The following is a 19,650-nucleotide window of genomic DNA, read 5'->3' as shown; positions in this document are numbered from 1 at the left end:
CATGCAGCAACGAAGACCCAACACAGCCAAAAATCAATAAATTAGGGGTTAAGAACCTGCCTGCCAACGCAGGGGACACGGGTTCAAGCCCTGGTCCGGGAAGATCCCACGTGCCACGGAGCAACTAAGCCCGTGCGCCACAACTACTGAGCCTGTGCTCTAGGGCTCACGAGCCACAACTAGAGAAAGCCCGCGCACAGCAACGAAGACCCAACGCAGCCAAAAATAAAATAAATTTATTAAAAAAATGTATTTGAAAGACTTGACCGTATATAATGACAGGGAGTTGCGGGCTTATAACGTATGTCAGAAGTAAAATAAATGGCAAAAATAGCACAAGTGGGGGTAAGTGGGAATAGGCCAACATCACACAGGTGCCCCTCTCTTCTGCGTTCCTTCCCTGTTTATAACGAAAACCGCCACATGAGCCGACCCCTCTGGTTCCGGCACCGCCAGAGGGCTGGCCTGGCCTCCTCTCCGCCTGCTCTCCCAGCTGCGCCATTTCCACTTCCCCACAACACAGAGGTGGCCTCTACCCCTCCAACCCGGACCGGGCAGGCAGCACTGGCCTTCCCAGGCCTCGGTGCTGGAGGGATACCCTGGCAGCACGTGGGAGCCTCAGCTCAGGCTCGTTCCACCAGCTTCTGGAAAGGCTGAGGAGCCGAGTTCTCGGGCCTCAGTGCACGATTCTACCTCTCTGTCTGCAGGCCCCAGTCACGGCCCTCCCCGTGCACGTCCTCGTAAGGTCCTCCCGCATCCTTGCGAGGGTGTGCCTTGTGGGCAACTGTCTCTAATTCGTGGTGGAGATTCCAGGCTCTACCTGGAAAGTTCCCCTCAGCAGCAGCTTTATTTTTTATTTTTTGGCTGTGCTGTGTGGCTGGCGGGATCTCGGTTCCCCAACCAGGGATTGAACTCTGGCCACAGCAGTGAAAGCACGGAGTCCTAACCACTAGACCACCAGGGAACTCCCAGCAACCGACACTCACTCGGCCACCATCTCCTGCGTCAGCAACTGCGTCAACTCTTCACCGTCTTGTTCTGCTTCCCAGGCCTTTTCTCAGATCTCCCCTGGAGCCTGGGGCACCTTACAGTTTATCCTTCGTTTCTAAAATCATCTGTTCTTTCATTTTCTTCCAGAATTGGATCAGCCATTTCCAAGTCTGGTTTTTGTCCGCGTCTGTCCCTTGTTTTTGAATTTCTGATCCAAGATGGTTTCGTATCTTCTGACGCTGTTGGGACAGTCTGCCCTTCTCCGACCTCATGCTCTCTCCTGGGGACGCTGGGGTTCCTGGCTGGGGCAAGGGACATGTGCAGGTTGTGCTGTGAACCTCTGCCTTTTGGCTTCTGCCCACCTTGATGGCTGCCCCCTGCCGATGCTCCCACACGGCCCAGCAGAGAGAAAGGGCTGGGAGGGAGGCCAGGCTCCCACGGGGGACTTGGCGGTGTTCCTTACTTTGTACGTGTAGGCAGGATGTTGCACGCGGCAGGCATTCCTCCCAGTGGTTCTGTGTTGTTTGGGACAGACGGTGGGCTGCCATCGTTTTCAACTACCTGGATCCTTGTGAAACTGTTTCAAGAACTGCTGCTGTTGTGTTTTCTTAGCTGATGCTGCCCTAACAGAACAACACAGGCTGAAACCACACATGGCATTTCTCACTGTCCTGGAGTCCGAGATCGGTGTGGCCAGTTCCTGGTGAGGGCCCGCGTCCCAGCCTGCAGACAGCCGCCTTCCCGCTGCATCCTCACCCAGCACAGAGAGCTCTGGTCTCTCCTCCTCTCCTTACCAGGACGCTAGTCCCATCATGAAGGCCCCATGCCTCCTAACACTGTCCCCCACTGCGGGTCTGGCAGCACCATCTGAATGTTGGGGGATATAAACAATTAGTCCATAGCCACCAAAGTCATTTTTCCTCAGCCGCGTCCACAGTGACTGTGACGCTGTCACAGGGCTTCCCACTTTGTGCTGTCGGGTTCACTCAAGACCTAACCATTCACATACAGCTGGTACCTTTTTGCTCCTGGAAGGGAAGCCTTAGGGTTAGGGTTTCAGATGGACTTGTGCAGACAACGGCAAGGAGCCTGTCCTTCAGCTCCCGTGTTTGCTGTTCTCACTGTGATTTACTTCAATGGCTCTTTTTTCCACCAGCCCCAAGTAGACCAAACCTGGTTTTTTTTTTTTGGCTGCGTTGGGTCTTTGTTGCGGTGCGTGGGCTTCTCAATGCAGTGGCTTCTCTTGTTGCAGGGCACGGGCTCCAGACGCACAGGCTCAGTAGTTGTGGCATGTGGGCTCAGTAGCTGTGGCTCGCAGGCTCTAGAGTGCAGGCTTGGTAGCTGCGGCTCCTGGGCTTAGTTGCTCCACGGCATGTGGGACCTTCTGGGACCAGGGCTCGAACCTGTGTCCTCCTGCACTGGCAAGTGGATGCTTAACCACTGCGCCACCAGGGAAGTCCTAAACCTGGTTCTTACATCCACTTCAGTTCTGTTACCTTGTTTCCGACCGTTTATTTCTCCTGAGCAAGGGGGCTGCCACTCCCCGGCTCCTTCCCCAAGTTGTCCTGCCTCCTAGCCTGTCCCTTCCCAGGGACTTGGCTATGTGAGCTGCTGCTGGCCTCAGCCAAGCCCCTTGGAAAGACTGGACACCATGCTCAGAATTGGTTTCATTTTCCTTTATTTTTTAAAAAAAGCCCCTAAGTTCTATGGCTTCCAGGAAGCATCAGAGAAACGGAAGTGCCATTTCTGTACACTTTTTGTAAAGCAAGACCTAGACGCACACGCGGGGCGCCCCCAGCTGCTCTGCCCTCAGCACGCGGGCCCCAGGGGACCACGGGGGCCGCACCGACGGGCTGCCAGCTCCACACGCACCTGCGGGGCTCGGATGGGCTTTAAGGCGCTTGTCTCCACGGCTCGGCCGGCAGCGCAGAGCGACACAAGGAGCCCACGGGCCACGCGGTGGCCACCCCGAGAGTTCCAGGCCGGCGGCTCCACGAGCAGGTGTGCAGACCCCCCGCGGGCTGCGCCCACCGGCCCAGGCTTTGGTGCAGCATTTCAGTTGGGGGCCGCTCTCATCCCGCCTTCCCCTTTGGTCTGGGGAGGCCCAGGGCGGGCTCACCCCTGGCAGCAACGCCCCGCAGCGCCCCCTCGAGAAAACGGCCTTTGGATCGAGGGAGACAAGCTGCACTTTATGACACTAACGGGCGAGCGGCGGGCTGGACGGAGGCGGCCGCGCTACTTACTCAGCAGACGCGCGGGGGCACAAGGCAGGGCGGCCGCTGTGGTTTTCTCTCTTCCTTGTTTTAAATAGTTAATGCTCTCGGAGGGGAGGACTAGACACAGGTGTAGAAATCTCGGCCAAAGTCTTACGTGAAGGAAGTGACCCCACGCGGGGGCTGGCAGCTCTGCCGGGCCTGCAGTCTGCGTCCAGCGGTGGCCACGCGGCCGTGGAAAAGCGGGCCCCGAGGGGCTGCAGCGGGAGGCTTCAGAGGCCACCGCCCCGGGGTCACTTGTGTCGCTGCAGAGATTTTCTCTTCCTCCTCTTGAAGAAACAGCAGCACCTGGAAGGGGCGGGCACAGGCTGGGAGGCGGCGCAGGCTGGAGAAGAGGGGGATGGGGGAACGGGCGCGAGGGGGTGGGCCCAGGGAGTCCCAGCCCCCAGCAACCTCGGGGGCCTTACTTGGTGTCGTCGGCCACCTCCACCTCTGCGGGGGCCGTGATGGGGGCGTTGGAGTGGCCAGCGGTGGGGTCATCGGCATTCAGCTCCCCGTTGGTGGAGTTCAGTGCCTGCGGGGCAAGAGGGGCACGGGAGTCCTGTAGGCCCTGCTCTCCCCACCCCCACGCTGCTGGGGTCCTCGGCCGGCCCCTCACCTGGTTTTTGCTGTATAGCAGGGCTTTTTCCCGAACCTGAGGCTGCGAGGGCAGGTCGGTGTGGACCGTGCCGATGGGCGTGGGCTGCAAGGGGGCAGGATGCGGCTGAGGCCCGGCAGCCACCCCCCGCCCCACGTCACGTGCCAGCCACCCCCGCCCCCGAGCACAGGGGCTTCAGGGTCCTTGCCAGCTGCCCCCACGCGCCAGGGGCCCCCCTCCAGCACCAGCCTCCCCTCCGCCCACGTACCAGGGGCTTCCCAGCCCAGTCGTACTCGTAGTCGAACACGAAGCCGCTGCGGTCAAAGAGGTCGGTGAAGAGCTTGCGCAGGTAGTCGTAGTCCGGCTTCTCGAAGAAGTCCAGGCGTCGCACGTAGCGCAGGTACGTGGCCATCTCCTCTGAGGACAGCGACAGGGCTGGGGGGCGTGGAGGAGCAGGGCGGCGGCACTGGGCAGGGGGTCTGCGGGGAGTGCGGGGGACGGGGGGCAGACCCTCACCTGGGAAGCTCTCACAGAGCACCTCGATGGGCGTGGCCCGCTTAGTGTCCCCGATCTTCTGGTAGCGCTCCTTGAGCGTGTCGGCCTGCAGGGAGAGCGCGGTCGGCACCGAGGCGCTGCCCGCAGGAGACCCCCAGCCCCGCCCCGGCCCCGGCGCGCCCACCTTGAGCCCCTGCCAGGGCAGGCTGCCGCGCAGGAAATACATGAACATGTGGCCCAGCGCCTCCAGGTCGTCACGGCGGCTCTGCTCTGCGGGGGGGACGGCAGGTCAGCGCAGCCCTCACGCCCCCCCGCCCACCCCGCACGCCGCTCACCCTTGCCCAGGTGCGTGTTGATGCTCATGTAGCGCGCCGTGCCCGTCAGGCTCTTGTGCTCGCGGTACGGGATGTGCTTCTTGGTCTCGGGGTCGATGTACTCCTTGGCCAGGCCAAAGTCGATGATGTGGATGGCGTGCTGCCGCTTGGTGCCCGGTCGCCCCACCAGGAAGTTCTCGGGCTTCACGTCGCGGTAGATGAGGCTCTTGGTGTGCACGTACTCCATGCGCGTGATCTGCGGGCGGGCGGGCCTCAGCGGGCTCCCTCCGCCCTGCCCACCTTCCCTCTGCCGCCCCACAGCGTCCGGCCCCCTCGCCCTCCCGCGGCCCGCACCAGCTGGATGGCAATCATGAGCACTGTCTTGAGAGTGAACGTGCGGTCGCACAAGTCGAACAGGTCCTCCAGGCTGGGTCCGAGCAGCTCCAGCACCATGGCGTTGTACTTCCCGCACGGGCCGAAGTAGTAGACCTGAGGGACGCCCTCTGCGGGTGGAGGACACACAGACTCACGCGACGCCCGGGCGGGCTCCCCCTGCGCTCCCACAGCCGGCCCCGGGGTACCTGCGGCGCTGAGCTGCTTGTAGAAGCGGTACTCCAGGTGCAGCTGCGGCGCCCGGGACTTGATGGGCTCCTGGGAGGGACGAGGGGACACATAGATGTCACGCAGGGCGCGGTCCTGCCCTCCTCCCGGCCCGTGGGGACAGCCTCTGCTGGGGGCCGGCGAGGGGCCTGCCCGGGCTGGGGACTGGGGGAAGGGGGCAGGGCCCGGACTCACCAATTTGATAGCTACGTATTCATTTGTATAGAGATTCTTTCCTGTGGGAGGAGAGGCACGTCAGGTCGGCAGGACCCCCAGCACACAGGAGACCGCTCACGACCCACCCGTCCAAGGGGCACCTCCTGTTCTGCGGCAGCCCTCCTTGAGCGTGGCCCATCCCTCCCGGACCTGGAAGGGAAAAGGATGGGCCCATCCCTCCCGGGCCCGCAAGGTACTCCCACCGGCCGTGGGAACCCGCATCTGCCCCCGCACCCTCATCTCCTGGGCCCCCTCCCTGCCGTCCTGCCCTCTCCTCCAGCACCGCCCCAGAGGCCAACCCTGCCTCCGCCCACTCGGGGCTGCTCCCAAGTCCTCTGCGGGATCCTTCCCGCCAGCACGCCAACACGCTCCAACTTCTCCCATCTAAAAAAGTGAAAACACAACAAAGAGTCCTGGTGACCCCAAGGCCTTTCTTCAGCTCCAGCCGCAGGGAACCTGGAGGAGACATCACACCCCTCCCACACACCCTCCCCCCACCGTCCCCAGAGGCTCTGTGAGGCCCCCCCCCCGCCACCTGACCTATGCTCACCGCTCCAGCCTCTAGGGACCCCGAAGGCGCCCCCCATTCCACAATGCCAGGAACTCCGGCCTTGAGCTGTACACGTCCAGAGGACAAGCCCCGCCCCCTCGCTGGGGAGCAGGGGCCCCAGCCAGGAGCCCATCAGGAGGGAGCGTAACCTGCGTCCTCAGCTTAGACAGACATGCCTGGGGCAGGACATCTCACGCGGCCCATCGCTGGCCCACCTGGACCTCCAGGTGCCCACGGAGAACAAGCCATGGCGCTCAACCTCACGAAACTGCAAAAACACGAGCTGTTCACCTGCTACAGTTCCTACCAGTGGCTGAGCCCCTGGGTGGCCGTCTGCATGCACAGTGTGGGCCAGCCCCTGGGTGGCCGTCTGCATGCACGGTGAGCGCTGTGCACACGCTCCACCCTCTGCCCCTCCCGGTGCTGCCGTCCCGCCTTTCCAGGTCCTGAGCTCCGACTCAGCCCCACGGTGCGCTGCTCCTCCAGGCGACCTCACGCCCGAAGTGCCGTGCTGCTGCGTCTTATTTCTGAGAGGATCCAGTGTGGGAAGAGGCCTCAGCTTCCTCTCCATCCCACTGCAGTGGGACAATCTGGGAGACAGCTGCACCAGGCCGTTCTGCCCCACCCGTGGGTGGCCAAGACACCGGTGCGTATGACCCCACAAGCCCAAGTCAGGGGCCCGCATGCCTGTCAGTCGGTCCCCCGGGTCCCTGCCCATCCCGGCTGTCTCATCACTGTGGTGCTTGGCCTGGAGTCTTCAGCTCAGCCTCAGCTCCTCCAGGGCCTTGGTGTCCGTCCCCGTCTATAGAGTCAGCTGGTCCCCAGACAACTGCAGGGGTAGCCCCGAGTCTGCGGAGAACCGTGCCGTCCATGTCTCCAGAGTTAACTTCTCTCAGCGATGTTTTTACTGCTCCGCGTAGAGAGTGTGCGGCCTTTGAGACTCGGCGATGTTTTTACTGCTCAGCGTAGAGTGTGCGGCCTTTGTGAGATTTGTTCTGGAGGCACCTGATGGGTTTTGGTGCTCTTACACGATCGGGACTATTCTTAAATTTTTGTTTTCCAGTCGTTGCTCCAACAGAGAAATACAGTCGATCTGTGTTGGCACATGCAGCAGCCTTACCAAACTCATTCCTTTCTAATTGTTTACTGAAAGACTACTCTGGCCTCCGCACGTGGGCAATCAAGCCGTCCGAGACAGGTCACAGCTGTATTTCTTCCTCTCCCAGCTTTCTACCTCTCTGTTCTGTTCACTGCCACTGTGCGAAGCGGGTGCCCGCAGGGGCCCCTCCTGCAGATTCCACTCCTTCGGTTACTACGAGTAAAAGGCACCCAGCGGCAGAGAAAGAAAGCGCCCATCTAGTCCTCCTCATTTTCATTAAATAACAGGCATGCCTCTTGTGTTTCCCCGCCACTCTTTATGATGAAAGTTTCACACATTCAGAAAAGCAGGAAGAGCTGGGCGCAGGGAGCCCCACACCCTGGCTGCCTGGGTCACACAATCCGCGATTGCTCTGTTCTGTTTGCCATCACCTGTTCATCTCATTTTCAGATGCGTCTGGAAGTTGCAGACCTCAGCACCCTGCCCCCTAAACACTGCAGCCTGCAGATCAACTTCGATTTGTACTTAGTGCTTGTTTTTCCCTTGGAAGGAGGCATTTACCTGGGAAACGCACAGCATTTGATGAGCTTTGGCAAATGTGTGCTCCTGGGCCACCCCGATCCCGTGAGGACAGACAGCGTCACCGCCACCTCACCTCCTGAGAGGCCACCCCACATGCTCCCTGCTCCTTGGGGTTCCCTGCACACGCATGACGCGGCTCGCTCTGGCTTCCTGCCCGGGCGCGTCCGTCGCAGCACGGACACACCTGGCCCGTCTCCAGTGTCCGTTACTGAACGCTGCGCACGGGCCTTCCTGTCACTTCTTGGGCAGGTTTGCTGGCTTGTGCTGTGCACGGAGCAGAAGTCCTGTCCGGGGCCAACAAGGCGAGGTGCCCTCCACGCCCCCCAGCCGCTTGTCCGTCTGCTTCTGGGTGGTGTCTGTTCAGATCTCTGGCCCAGTTTTAATCGCAGCACCTGTTTTTTTATTGCTGACCAAGCTGTGGTCTTCTCCTGCGTCCCGGGTAACAGCGCTTTGTCCAATGGTGCTCAGCAAATAGCACCTCCCGGTCTGTGGCTCGCCTACTCGTGTTTGTTTTTTTTTAATTTAATTTTACTTATTTTTGGCTGCTTTGGGTCTTCGTTGCAGTGCACAGGCTTCTCATTGCGGTGGCTTCTCTTGTTGCAGAGCTCGGGTTCTAGACACGCGGGCTTCAGTAGTTGTGGCACGCGGGCTCAGTAGTTGTGGTGCATGAGCTTAGTTCCTCCTCGGCATGTGGGATCTTCCCAGACCAGGGATCGAACCCCTGTCCCCTGCATTGGCAGGAGGATTCTTAACCACTGCGCCACCAGGGAAGCCCCCCTACTCGTGCTCTAAACAACATTTCTGGAAATTTAAACTTTGATGATGCCTAACTGATCCTTTCTGGTAATTGGTCATCTTATTCTGTGTCTTGGTCAAGAAACCTCCTGTTTTGACTGTGCACGTGGGGAAGCCGAAGTCCTGGAGTCCAGATGAGTTGAAGGTGAGAGTGTGTGTGCGCGCACGTGCATGCGGGCATGTGAAGTCTGGATTTACAGCTTCCTGGGGACCTCGGGTGCTCCAGGCTCTGAGCCTCACCAACAGCCAGCTCAGCAGTAGGTGTGAAAAGTGGGAGAGTCTGCAAGGCCTGACAGAGAATGCCTCCGGGGGGCCATGAGCAGAAGGGAGATGCCGGGGCTGCACAGGGCAGGAGGACGCTGGAGCCTCCACCACCCAGAGCACGGAGGCCACCCTGAACCCCCCGGACATTTGGCTGAGAACCCAGAAAGCCCACACACTGGGAGGGGGCGACCCCAGCCCTTGAGTAATGCCTGCTTGCCACCCACCCTATCAAAGCTGAGAAACAGTCCCTGGTGGGGTCATGATGAGTCGCCAGGATGAAGCATGATCCAGGCCTCACGTGTGGCACCCACATTGTCCAACAGACAATAAAACATCACTAGACATGTGAAAAAAGGAACAGCACTGCAAGAAGGAAAAACAGCGCCAAAGGCACCACAGACACAGCATTTAAAATAGCTACTGCAAAAGGGAACGCTCCTACACTGCTGGTGGGAATGTAAATTGGTGCAGCCACTGTGGAGAACAGTATGCAGGCTCCTCAGAAAACTAAAAAGAGAGCTACCATGTGATCCAGCAATCCCACTCCTGGGCATATATCCAGACAAATCTATAATCCAAAAAGATACATGCACCCCTGTGTTCATTAGCAGCATTATTTACAACAGTCAAGACATGGAAACAACCTAAATGTCCATCAACAGAGGAATGGAGAAAAAAGACGTGTACACACACACACACACATACACACACACACACACACACACACACACACACACACACACACAGTGGAATACTACTCAGCCATAAAAAACAATGAAATAATACCATTTGTGGCAACATGGATTGACCTAGAGATTATCATATTAAGTGAAGCAAGTCAGAAAGACAAAGACAAACACCATATGATAGCACTTATATATGGAGTCTATCTATGAAACAGAATCACAGACATACAGGACAGACTGGTGATTGCCAAGGAGGAGGGGTTGGGGGAGGGATGGAGTGGGAGGCTGGGGTTAGCAGATGTTAGGTAACACGTCAGCAGATACAAGGTCCTACTGTATTGCACAGAGAACTATATTCAATATCCTATGATAAACCAATATGAAAAAGAATATTTAAAAAAGAATATATGTATAACTGAATCACTTTGCTGTACAGCAGAAATTAATACAACATGGTAAATCAACTGTACCTCAATTTAAAAAAAGCTGGGACTTCCCTGGTGGTCCAGTGGTTAAGAATCTGCCTTCCAATGCAGGGGATGCAGGTTTGATCCCTGGTCAGGGAACTAAGATCCCACACGCCGCGAGGCAACTAATCGCACATGCCTCAACTAGAGAGCCCATGCACCACAACTACAGAGCCCATGTGCTCTGGAGCCTGCACGCCACAACTAGAGAGAAGCCCAGGTGCCACAACTAGAGAGAAGCCCGTGCACTGCAACAAAGATCCCACGTGCCGCAACTAAGACCCAATGCAGCCAAAAATAAATAAGTAAAATAAATAAATATATACTTTTAAAAAGCCATTGCAAGTATGTTCGAGGATTTTAAGGAAAAGATGGGCAAAATGAACAAGCAGATGGAAAATCTCAACAGAAAAATAAGGGAATCAAATGGAAGTGAAAAATACCGTGTATCAAATGAAAAATTCAATGGATGTATCAAATAATATATTGGACGCTGCAGAAGAAAAAAAAGGGTGAACTTACAATAAGGCAGTAAAAACTATCCAGGCTGAAGAAAGAAAAAAGACTGAAAAAAAACTTGAGAGGAACCTGAGGGACCTGTGGGACAGCATCAAACACTCCTAATGTGTGACTGGAGTATGAGAACGAGAGGAGACTAAACAAAGGCAGAAAGAACATTTGAGGTAATGATGGCAAAGTTTTTCCAAATTTAACAAAAGAGTGTTAATATACATACCCTAGAAGCGCAATGAACCCAAAGCAGGATAAACAGAAAAAAAAACCACACCTAAATTAAGGCCGAATCAACATCTGAACCCAGAGATGAAAAAATCTTTGCAGCAGGCACAAGACAAGACACACTATATACAGGAGAACAGTGGTCAACAGTAGTCATCAGGGAAATGCAAATAAAGTCCACAGTGAGGCACCACTTCACACCCGCTAGCACGCTCCAAGTGGAAAAGCCTGACAACTCCAAGTGTTGATGAGGATGTGGGATACTGAGAACCTTCACACGCTGCCCGCGGGAGTTCAAAGGGGTACGACTGCTTTGGAAACCAGCCTGGCAGTTTCTCATAAGCACACGTGACCCAGCACTTTGATGAAAACACTCATACGCGAGACTTGAAGAAAGGTGCTCAGGGCAATTTTATTCACAACACCCCAAATCTGGGCACAGCCAAAGGTCCCTGAGCAGGAGAACGCATGAACAAAACGGGGTGCAGTCATACAGATGGACAGAGTAACAAACAGCGACTAACTGCAGGCCCACAAAACCACAGGCACTGAGCCGGAGGAGCCTGGCAGGAAAGAACACAGTTGCCCCTCAGCCTCCAGGGGAATGCTTCCAGGAGCCCCCGAGGATACCGAAATCTGCAGCTGCTCCAGCCCCTGACAGAAAACCCCACAGCACAACCAGCACAGTCAGCCCCTGCACCGCGGGTTTCGCATGCTGAGGTGTGGAGCAACAACCAAACCTCGATCCTTCAAGAGTTGTGAGCCAAAAGCCACCCCCGCAGCCCCCACGCACGCTCCACCACCTGTTTACCCGGACCTGTGCTGTTTAGGCTGCGGCTCCCAATGCCAAGGCCAGAACCCAGGACAGCCATCTGGGTCCCCAAAGCCACAAGGGGCACCCCCAGGCTGTAGGACAGGACTGGGCCGGGGGACGTGAGTGTGCGTGTGCCAGCCAGTGTGCGTGTGGGCACACATACGTGCACACACTAATGGGGCAGCAGGGTTGGGGCGCAGAAGCCCCGTCGGGGAAGCTGAAGAGTCGGCCACCGTGCAGCACAGATCAGGCTGGGCACGCGGGGCCCCGCACCCGGGGGAGGCGCCTGTCTCTCCCACACCTCCGCCCTTCCCGTGAGCAGTTTGGGCCCCTGCTGCTGGCAGTCCACTGGCTCAGACCCAGAGCCCAGGGCAGTGAGGACCCGCTGCTGATCCCATCCCAGCGCCTCTGGCATGGCCAAGGTTCAGGCTCAGGACAGGCCTCTCCCGGCCTCGCAGGCCGCTGGGCATGTCAGACACCAGCAACACCAGCCGACAGACAGACACGGACCACTGGACGGGGGCTGGGGGTCGCCCACCACTAAGCTCCAACCACTAAGTGCTGTGCAGGAGATGCCCCTGGACCCCCACCTCCGCGTCACCAGCCTCCTGAGCTCTGTGGGCCTGGGGCCCCTGGCACAACCGCCCCACAGCTGTCGGGGTCCAGCCCTCTGCAGAGCCTCCTCCGGGGGCAGGGAACAGAAACCCACACGCGCTTACCTGCGTTCCCAGCCCTCACGTCCACCCCCGCCCCCGCGTCCCCGGAAGTGAACGAGCGGGGCTCACCTAGCCGGAGCTCCCCGAAGTTGCCACAGCCTATCTTCTTCCCGACTCGGAAGTTGGGGCCCACCATCAGGACCCCCGAGCTGGTCCCCGAGCTCCGGACGCCGTGGCTGCTCCGGCCGGCGGCCTTGGACATTCTCCGGCCCTCCTCCGACTCCCCTTTCCCTCCTTTCTTGTCAAAATCCATAAGTTTGTGGTACCCTGGCCTCTCCACGGTGACTCTGCTGCCGTGCAAATCCCGGCTCCACGGAGACCTGTGGTCGCGGCGGCTCTTCAGGGCTAGCACCCCATGGCGCCCGGCGGGCTCCTGCTAGTGAGACGCGGGCGCTCGCGAGGGCCCGGCCGCAGCGCTCTTCTCAGTGGCCTTGGGGTCACGCATGGGGGGAGGACACATGCTGCTGACGGGTCCCGGGAGCTCAAATCTCGTGGCTCTCGGCTGCAGGAGAAACAGAGGCACGGGTTAGAAGGCCGCGATGCGCCCGCCCGCCACGTGCCCCGGGGCCCAGAGCACAGCCTGGCAGGGGACCCGGGACTGGGCGTTAAATGGTGGCGGGACCGTGTTCTGGAAAGATCTCTGATATGCAGGTGCGACCTGTGACCTTCTAGGGGCAGAGGGGAGGGAGGCTCGTGCAACCTGTGACCTTCTGGGGGCAGAGGGGAGGGAGGCTCGGGCCTCCGAGAATTCCACGTGCCGCCTGCCGGCCCACCCCAGGCTAGAGGACGGCTGTGCTGGGAGAGGAGATGCCTAGTTGAGCAACAGAGGCCCCAGCACTGCTCCTCCGAAGAGGACAGGTGCAGAGCAGAAAGTGCCCGAGGCTAGGAGACAGGCCCCTGCCACAGACCTGGGGGGCCTCCGAGCTGCCTCTCCCCCACCCCACCCCTGCCCAATATCCAGGTGACATCAACGTCCCTGGGCCTCGTTCCAGGAGCCCGTGACCCTGTGGACAGATGGGTGACCGGCTGCTGCTGCAGGAGAGTGAGAGGGCAGGAGGGGCTGCAAGGGCCCCGAGTGCGGGCAGATGGGCTGTGAGCCTGACGGGGCTGGCTGGACACGCGCCCCCAAGGCGAGTCCGGCCTGGCCTCTCCAGCAGAAAGCTGGGGCTGTGGAGGGAACGGTGGGCACCCCGATAGCCCTCGAGGTTACAGGGAGGGGCTGGCCACCCGAGCTGGGGGGTGGGGATACACTCCCAAGGTCTGTCTGTGGTGCCGGCTTCTCCCTCCTCCCCCCACCACGTGGACCAGTCACCCTGCAGCTCAGACGGACGGGGCTCTCCCCTGCCAGCTGGCCTAGCCTCTCAAGCCACCTCCTCCTCTCACGAGGGTCACAGGCCCTCCTACAGGCCCTCGCCTCCTCTTGTCCCCTCTGGCCAATTCTCACGCCAAAGCCACAGGAATCGCTTTAGAAAGAAAACACTAACCTGCTCCTATGACACCTCCCCACGCCCTCTGCCTGCCCAAGCTCCCCTTGGGCCCAGACTGGCCACTGCGAGGCTCACACCTGTGCTCCCCTCCCCACCAAGCACTCAAGGGCTGACACCTGGTGGAGGCCACGCCCCCGAATGCCTGCAGGGGTGGGGGGAGGTGAGGCCAGGTGAGGGCCCTGATGCCAGGTAGGCGGCCCAGCTGTAGCTCATCCACAACCCATGAAGGCACCCGGGGGAGCCCCCGGCGGGCTGTGGCAGGACCAGCACTGAGGCCCGGTGCCCTGGGGGGGGGCGATGAGGGGGTCGCCTCCCACCCCCGTGGGTGCCCGAGCCCCCAACTGGCCTCCCACATGGCCCCCAGCGCCCCCACCTACCACCGAGGGCCTGATGCTCGGAAGGGCCAGCCAGCAACCGTGTGTCACCGACGGCACAGGTGCCAAGAGTCGCAGGCCGAGGACAGGCCCAAATGAGGGGGCCTCTGGCCATGCGCCTAGAGGCAGGCCCACAGCCGGCAGGACGGGGTGGGGAGATGCTCACACACGCGTGCACACGCCAGTCCATGCTCGGCACCCACGCAGGTCATCGCTGCCCGGGGGGGCGTGCAGGGCCGGAGCAGCCAGAGCCTGGGAGCCCAGGAGATGCCCAGACAGGCAGGGGCCCAGGCTTCAGGACAAACCTCACCATTTAAGGCCGGCAGCTTCCCAACCACATGGACAGTGTGTGTGGACAATGCGACCCCAACAAGAACCGTGCGCCCAGCTCCGCCACTGCCTGGGGTTCCCACCAGCCGACACCCCGGCACCGCAGCCGCGTCACCTGAGCAAGGGGCCGGCCCGGGGCCGCGCGCCCCCGCCCGAGCAGCGCTGTCCGCGCCTGTGGACGACACACTGGTCGCTGGCCAAGCGGTGCCCCTGCTCGGGCGGCCACCCGTCTGTCTCCACCTTCACCGGCTGCACTCGCAGGAGATGGATCTGAGCCAAGGGGACGCCACACGGGCACTGCAGGCCCAAAGGCAGGCAGGGAGGGGCGTGGCCCAGAATCCGGGCCCTTAGCAGAGTAGGCCACTCCCCACACCCTCGGCGTCTCAGGGGTTCCGACCCCCACGGGCCAGGTCGCTCCCCACCTGTAAGCAGTTAGTTCCCTGTGGGGGGTGGGCGGGCGGACAGCTGTTCACCATCAGGAATTTGGGAGTCAACTGGGAACAGCTGTTACAAACTTACAAGGAAATAACTACATTAAAAACAAAGGAAATAGTGGGACCTCCCCGCTGGTCCAGTAGCTAAGACTCCATGCTCCCCAATGCAGGCGCTCCAGGTTTGATCCCTGGTCAGGGAACTAGATCCCACATGTCGCGCGGCAAGGCCAAAATAAATAAAGTGGACAGTTCAACGGTTCTTACTGAACCACAGCTTATGCTTGCAGAGTTGTGCTACAATCACCTCAAATTCCAGCACATTCCATCACCTCAATAAGAAGCCCCGTCCCCATCAGCAGTCACCTCCTCCCCCTCCCCAGCCCCTGACAACCACGAACCCACTCTCTGTGTCTGTGGATCTGCCTGTTCTGGACGTTTCCCATCAGTGGAATCGGACACCGTGGGTCCTTCTGTGTCTGGCTTCTCTCACTGAGCATCGTGTTCTCAGGGTCCGTCCACGAGTGTCAGGGCTTCTGTCCTTCTTGTGGCGGAGTGATGCTGCTACGTGTGGAGGGCACGCTCATCCACAGGAGGACACCCGGGCTGTGCCCACCTTTGGGCTGCGGTGAACTGTGCGGCCGGGGCGTTTGTGTACAACCCCCAGGAGGCGAGTGCTGTCTCCCGGCTCGGACCTAGGCTGCAACTGCTGGGTCAGGTGGAAGTTCTATTTTAATTGCCAGAAGAGCTGCCCCCCTCCTGCGCCCGCCCACGCCCTCCGCATCCCCCGGCATTGCTGCCGCCCAGCTTTAGGACAGCTGCCCGGGGCGTGGGGGTCCTGCTTCACCTCTGGGCACGCGTTGCCCCCAGAGCCCGTGCCAGCGCCGGACACGCGCTCATCTCACGGGTGCCTGTGGAAAAGGCACCCAGCAGTGGGGGAGGTGCGCACAGGGACCAGGTGGAGCCAGGCTCAGAGCGGCCAGATGCCTGACCACACGGGAGACTGCACACGACTCACTTCTGGAGCCGCCGAGAGGCCAGATGGAGCAGAACCGGGCAGGAGGCAAACACTCCCTGAGATGGGAACCAGCCGGCGTGGGATTCCTGCAGAAAACTGAGGCCACCACCCCTGGTGCCCAGCCCCCTGCGTCTGCTGTTTCAAGACCTGCACACACGCAGCGAACCCGTGCCCTGTACACCCTGGGCACCTTGTGTCCGGACCACACGCCTGGACACGCTACCCTCATTCATTCTGCTGAAGTCCTCCCAGATTCCATAGAGAGGGAACACCAAAATCTACAGGCCACCCTGCTGATGGATACTTAAGGGTGGTTTCCAGCCGGATTTTCTTTCTTGTCAGAAAGAAATTAAAAACACATGCCTGGGGACTTCCCTCGCGGCACAGCGGTTAAGAATCCTCCTGCCAATGCAGGGGGCACAGGTTCGAGCCCTGGTCTGGGAAGATCCCACATGCCGTGAAGCAAATAAGCCCGTGTGCCACGACTACTGAGCCTGTGCTCTAGAGCCTGCGAGACACAACTACTGAGCCTGCGTGCCACAAGTACTGAAGCCCACGCACCTGGAGCCCTTGCTCCGCAACAAGAGAAGCCACCGCAGTGAGAAGCCTGCGCACCACAGTGAAGAGTAGCCCCCACTCGCCGCAACTAGAGAAAGCCCAATGCAGCCAAAAATAAATCAAAAAAACAACAAAAAAAACAAACCACCACATGCCTGTGCACACACACGCAGGCACACCAGAGGTGGATGTAAAACCCACGGGAATTTCAAAGATTAAAAGCTGAGCCCTGCGATCTCCCAACTCCTCGGCTCCACTCCCCGAGGATGCCCCGCGCACTCCCGCCAAGCACTCCCGCCTGCAAGCGGCAGAAGCAGCCAGGGTGCAGGGCAGGCAGACGCCAGCAGCAGGCCACCACGGGGCCGTGAGCTCAGGGGGACGCACACACAAGCGGGAGGGGACGAGCGCCGAGGTTCTTAAGGAACCTCTGAGGGTGGTTTCCACGCAGACGAGGCCAGGAGGACTGGGCGCATCTGCGCCAGTGCGGGGCGGGCGCCTCGCCGTCCCGCGTCCCGCCGCCGCGACCCACGCACCCCCGCAGGCAGGGATTCATGTCTGGGTCCCGCTTTGTGCAAGCAGCTTTTATGGGGCGGGGGGCCCTGACACCGCCCAGCCCCACAGCACACACAAGGAACCCCTCCCAGGGCCCCACTCCTCTGTACTCCAAGCCCACCCGCCTGGGAGCCCGTGCCCCGCCACCGGCACCTGGCTCCCTAGCAGGCCTCCTTTCCGGGCCGCGACCCCCGCTTTCAGGCCAGGCGGGACGTGCTCTCGGCCCCAGCCCAAGATCCACAGAGGCACGGCCTTCGCCTCCGCCTGGCCTCACGTCCCCAGGTGCAAACCCTTCCGAGCTCACAGAACCTCTGACGGCCCCAAAGCCACGAGACACGCCCCCTCGGGCTTCTTCAGAAGCGCCCCTACCCCCAGGTGCTCACTACCAGGCCCTCACTCCCAGACCCTGCAGGACGCAAGCCTCAGGGTCCGGCGACACTCCCCTCGGCAGACCCTTCTCCTCTGCCGCCTCCCAGGATGGCTTGTGTTAGGTGAGCGCTTACTCCGTGCCCAGGGTTCGGGCAGCAGTGGGTTCCCGGCCACAACCCCCAGCAGCAGGCCTGTTCTCCCGGTCACACTGTCCAGCAGGGGGCCCTCCAGCCAGCGCGGAGAGGCACGTTCGCAAGCACACCTGCGGCAGCCGGTGGGCCGAGAGTCCAGGAGGCGCCACGCAGAGACGGGCATGACCGGGCACAGCAGGGAAGGAGCCCTGTGTGAGCCGAGAGCCAGGGCATAGCCCGCGTCGACAGGGGCTGCGGTGCTAGGCGCACCGTGTTGGCCCCCACGCCCCGATGTCCACGGGGCTCCCGACGGGGAGCCAAGGACAAAATCAGAGACTCTGGCGTGTGTACTCCCCACCCTGGCCCGCAGCCCACACGCGACGCCAGAGGCCCCACCGCAGCTCACCCAGCCGGGCCGACAGCAGCAGGGCAGGCCTACGGCCCCCCCATCCGCCTCTTGACAACAGGCAGGCGTGTGGCCACCACGGGGAGGCGGGGGAGGAGCCCTAGACCCTGAGCCTCCCAGGGACAGGACGCCAGCCCTGCTCACCCCGCAAACGAGAGCAGCCACCCGCAGCGCGCACGGAGGGGTCGTCCCACCATCCACAGGATGGTTATCCTGGGTCCCCTCCTGGGGCCTGAGGGGGGATGGCAAGAGCGAGTCCCCCACTGACCTGGGGGGAGCAGGGGTAACAGAGAGTGGACACAGGGCTAAAACCAGAGCCAAACGTTGCCAGGAGCCTGGGCGTCTGCAGGTGCCCCCCGGCACACCTGGGGGACCAGGAGGCAGGTGTGTGTGATGCCAGCCCCGGTGCAAGCGCCGAAGCTAAAACTCGTCATGGGGGCGGTGTACCCAGTCCTTGACCCAACCCTAAAACAAAGCCAGTCTCGATCCAACCAACATGGCCCTCAGGTCCTCCCAGGGGCACCTGGACTCTCCCCCCATGCAGGGAAGGCCCTCCAGGGGTGTGGGCTCTGCTCAGGTCCCCATGGCCAACTTAAATCCCACAGGCCCCGCTGAGTCCCGACGACCCACTCTTGCCCCCCAGGCCAGTCCCCAGGCGGCCCCTGGCCTGCCTTCCAGCTCAGGTGAGTTACCTGCCGTGTTCTCTGGGGGGTCCTCCATCTCGTCAGGGCCTGGGCCAGGTCCCCTTCGCGGAGGCCCCGGGAACCCCCTTGTCTGAGCGCCTCTACCCAGTGATGTCACAGTCCCTGGCCGACATCACAGGCACAGCCCTGGCCCAGAGGCAGGGCCAGTCTGGGGCGGAGATGGGCAGCCTCTCTCTTGGGGGCGGCCCCTCGGAGGCTGCCTGGCTCCACCGCACACGGCAGGCCCTGGTGGGTGCCGCCTGGGAAGTGCCGGGACTCTGGTGGGATCGTGGCTGCGGCCCCCTTTGAGGCACCTCCGGACACGCGTGTCCCTCCATCAGGCTGAGCCCGTTTCCGTCCCACGGGGCCTTGGTGACACGTGTAGGGAGGGCCTCCTCCCCAGGGTCACCCAGAGCCGGGGTTGGCACCCCAGCAGCCGTGAGCACCCCGAGCGTCAGGTCTTGGTGCCTATGCACTGCTCCCCAAGAGGGACCCGGACCCTGGAGACGCGCCGGCCCTGGGGCCGCAGCCTAGAAGCTTGAGGTCACCGCAACGTGGAGTTACAGCACAGAGCTAGGAAGTGGCCCTAAAACAGTGACCAGCCCCCGGGACGAGGTCGACACCTAAATGAATTAGGCAGAAATGGGTCACAACACACTGACTGACAGACAAGGGAACGCGACCTGAGGAGACGGGAGAGGAAGGGGCACCCCACCCGGCGGAGGCTGCAGGTAACCGCCACCAGCAATGCTGGAGCACGCCGAGGCGCAGCCCGGCATCACCTTCTCAGCAGCCACGAGGAAAAGTCCGTGTGTGGCACAAGCCGCCTGCTGCCCAGACGCTGCGCCCCCTGGAGAAAGGGGTGGAAGGGGGCCAGACTTCACGCTCGGGGGCAGCCGCAGGCTCGGGGTCATGAAGAGCAAGTGTGGGCAGAGACGCACAGGTGCACAGCCAAGCTACAGGCGAGCCCAGGAGGACTGGGGAACTGACAGCGCTTTCCTTCAAACCTCTCCACAGACTTGAAACGTTCTCACGACAGACCCCACAGCCTCAGCCCAGAAGTCACCGGGAGCTTCTGTGCAGGGGCGACTCGAGAACCTACCGGAGGAGTGCTCGGCAGTGACCCCTGGACACA

At 60.8% G+C, this 19,650-nt stretch overlaps 1 protein-coding gene across 4 annotated transcripts in view; it reads right to left on the bottom strand.

The window, feature by feature from the left end:
• Window positions 1-275: 275 nt before the first annotated feature.
• Window positions 276-19,650, bottom strand: part of CSNK1G2 (casein kinase 1 gamma 2) — a 29,864-nt gene continuing 10,489 nt past the window's right edge. The window contains exons 2-12 of one of the 4 annotated variants that reach the window (XM_030845817.3): window positions 12,246-12,678; window positions 5,445-5,485; window positions 5,231-5,300; window positions 5,004-5,152; window positions 4,671-4,905; window positions 4,520-4,605; window positions 4,357-4,441; window positions 4,109-4,257; window positions 3,862-3,945; window positions 3,671-3,777; window positions 276-3,551 (exon numbers count right to left, since the gene is read on the bottom strand). In XM_030845817.3, coding sequence (XP_030701677.1) covers window positions 3,497-3,551; window positions 3,671-3,777; window positions 3,862-3,945; window positions 4,109-4,257; window positions 4,357-4,441; window positions 4,520-4,605; window positions 4,671-4,905; window positions 5,004-5,152; window positions 5,231-5,300; window positions 5,445-5,485; window positions 12,246-12,429 — 1,245 coding nt within the window. In that variant the 5' untranslated portion in view covers window positions 12,430-12,678 and the 3' untranslated portion in view covers window positions 276-3,496. Of the gene's footprint in view, window positions 3,552-3,670; window positions 3,946-4,108; window positions 4,258-4,356; window positions 4,442-4,519; window positions 4,606-4,670; window positions 4,906-5,003; window positions 5,301-5,444; window positions 5,486-12,245; window positions 12,679-19,650 lie in introns of all 4 variants that reach the window. The other 3 variants (XM_030845816.3, XM_030845815.3, XM_030845819.3) reach the window with 3 other exon arrangements.

This window comes from Globicephala melas, chromosome 3, assembly GCF_963455315.2.
Source record: "Globicephala melas chromosome 3, mGloMel1.2, whole genome shotgun sequence".
NCBI lineage: Eukaryota > Metazoa > Chordata > Mammalia > Artiodactyla > Delphinidae > Globicephala > Globicephala melas.
This window is presented reverse-complemented; position numbering and strand designations above follow the sequence as displayed.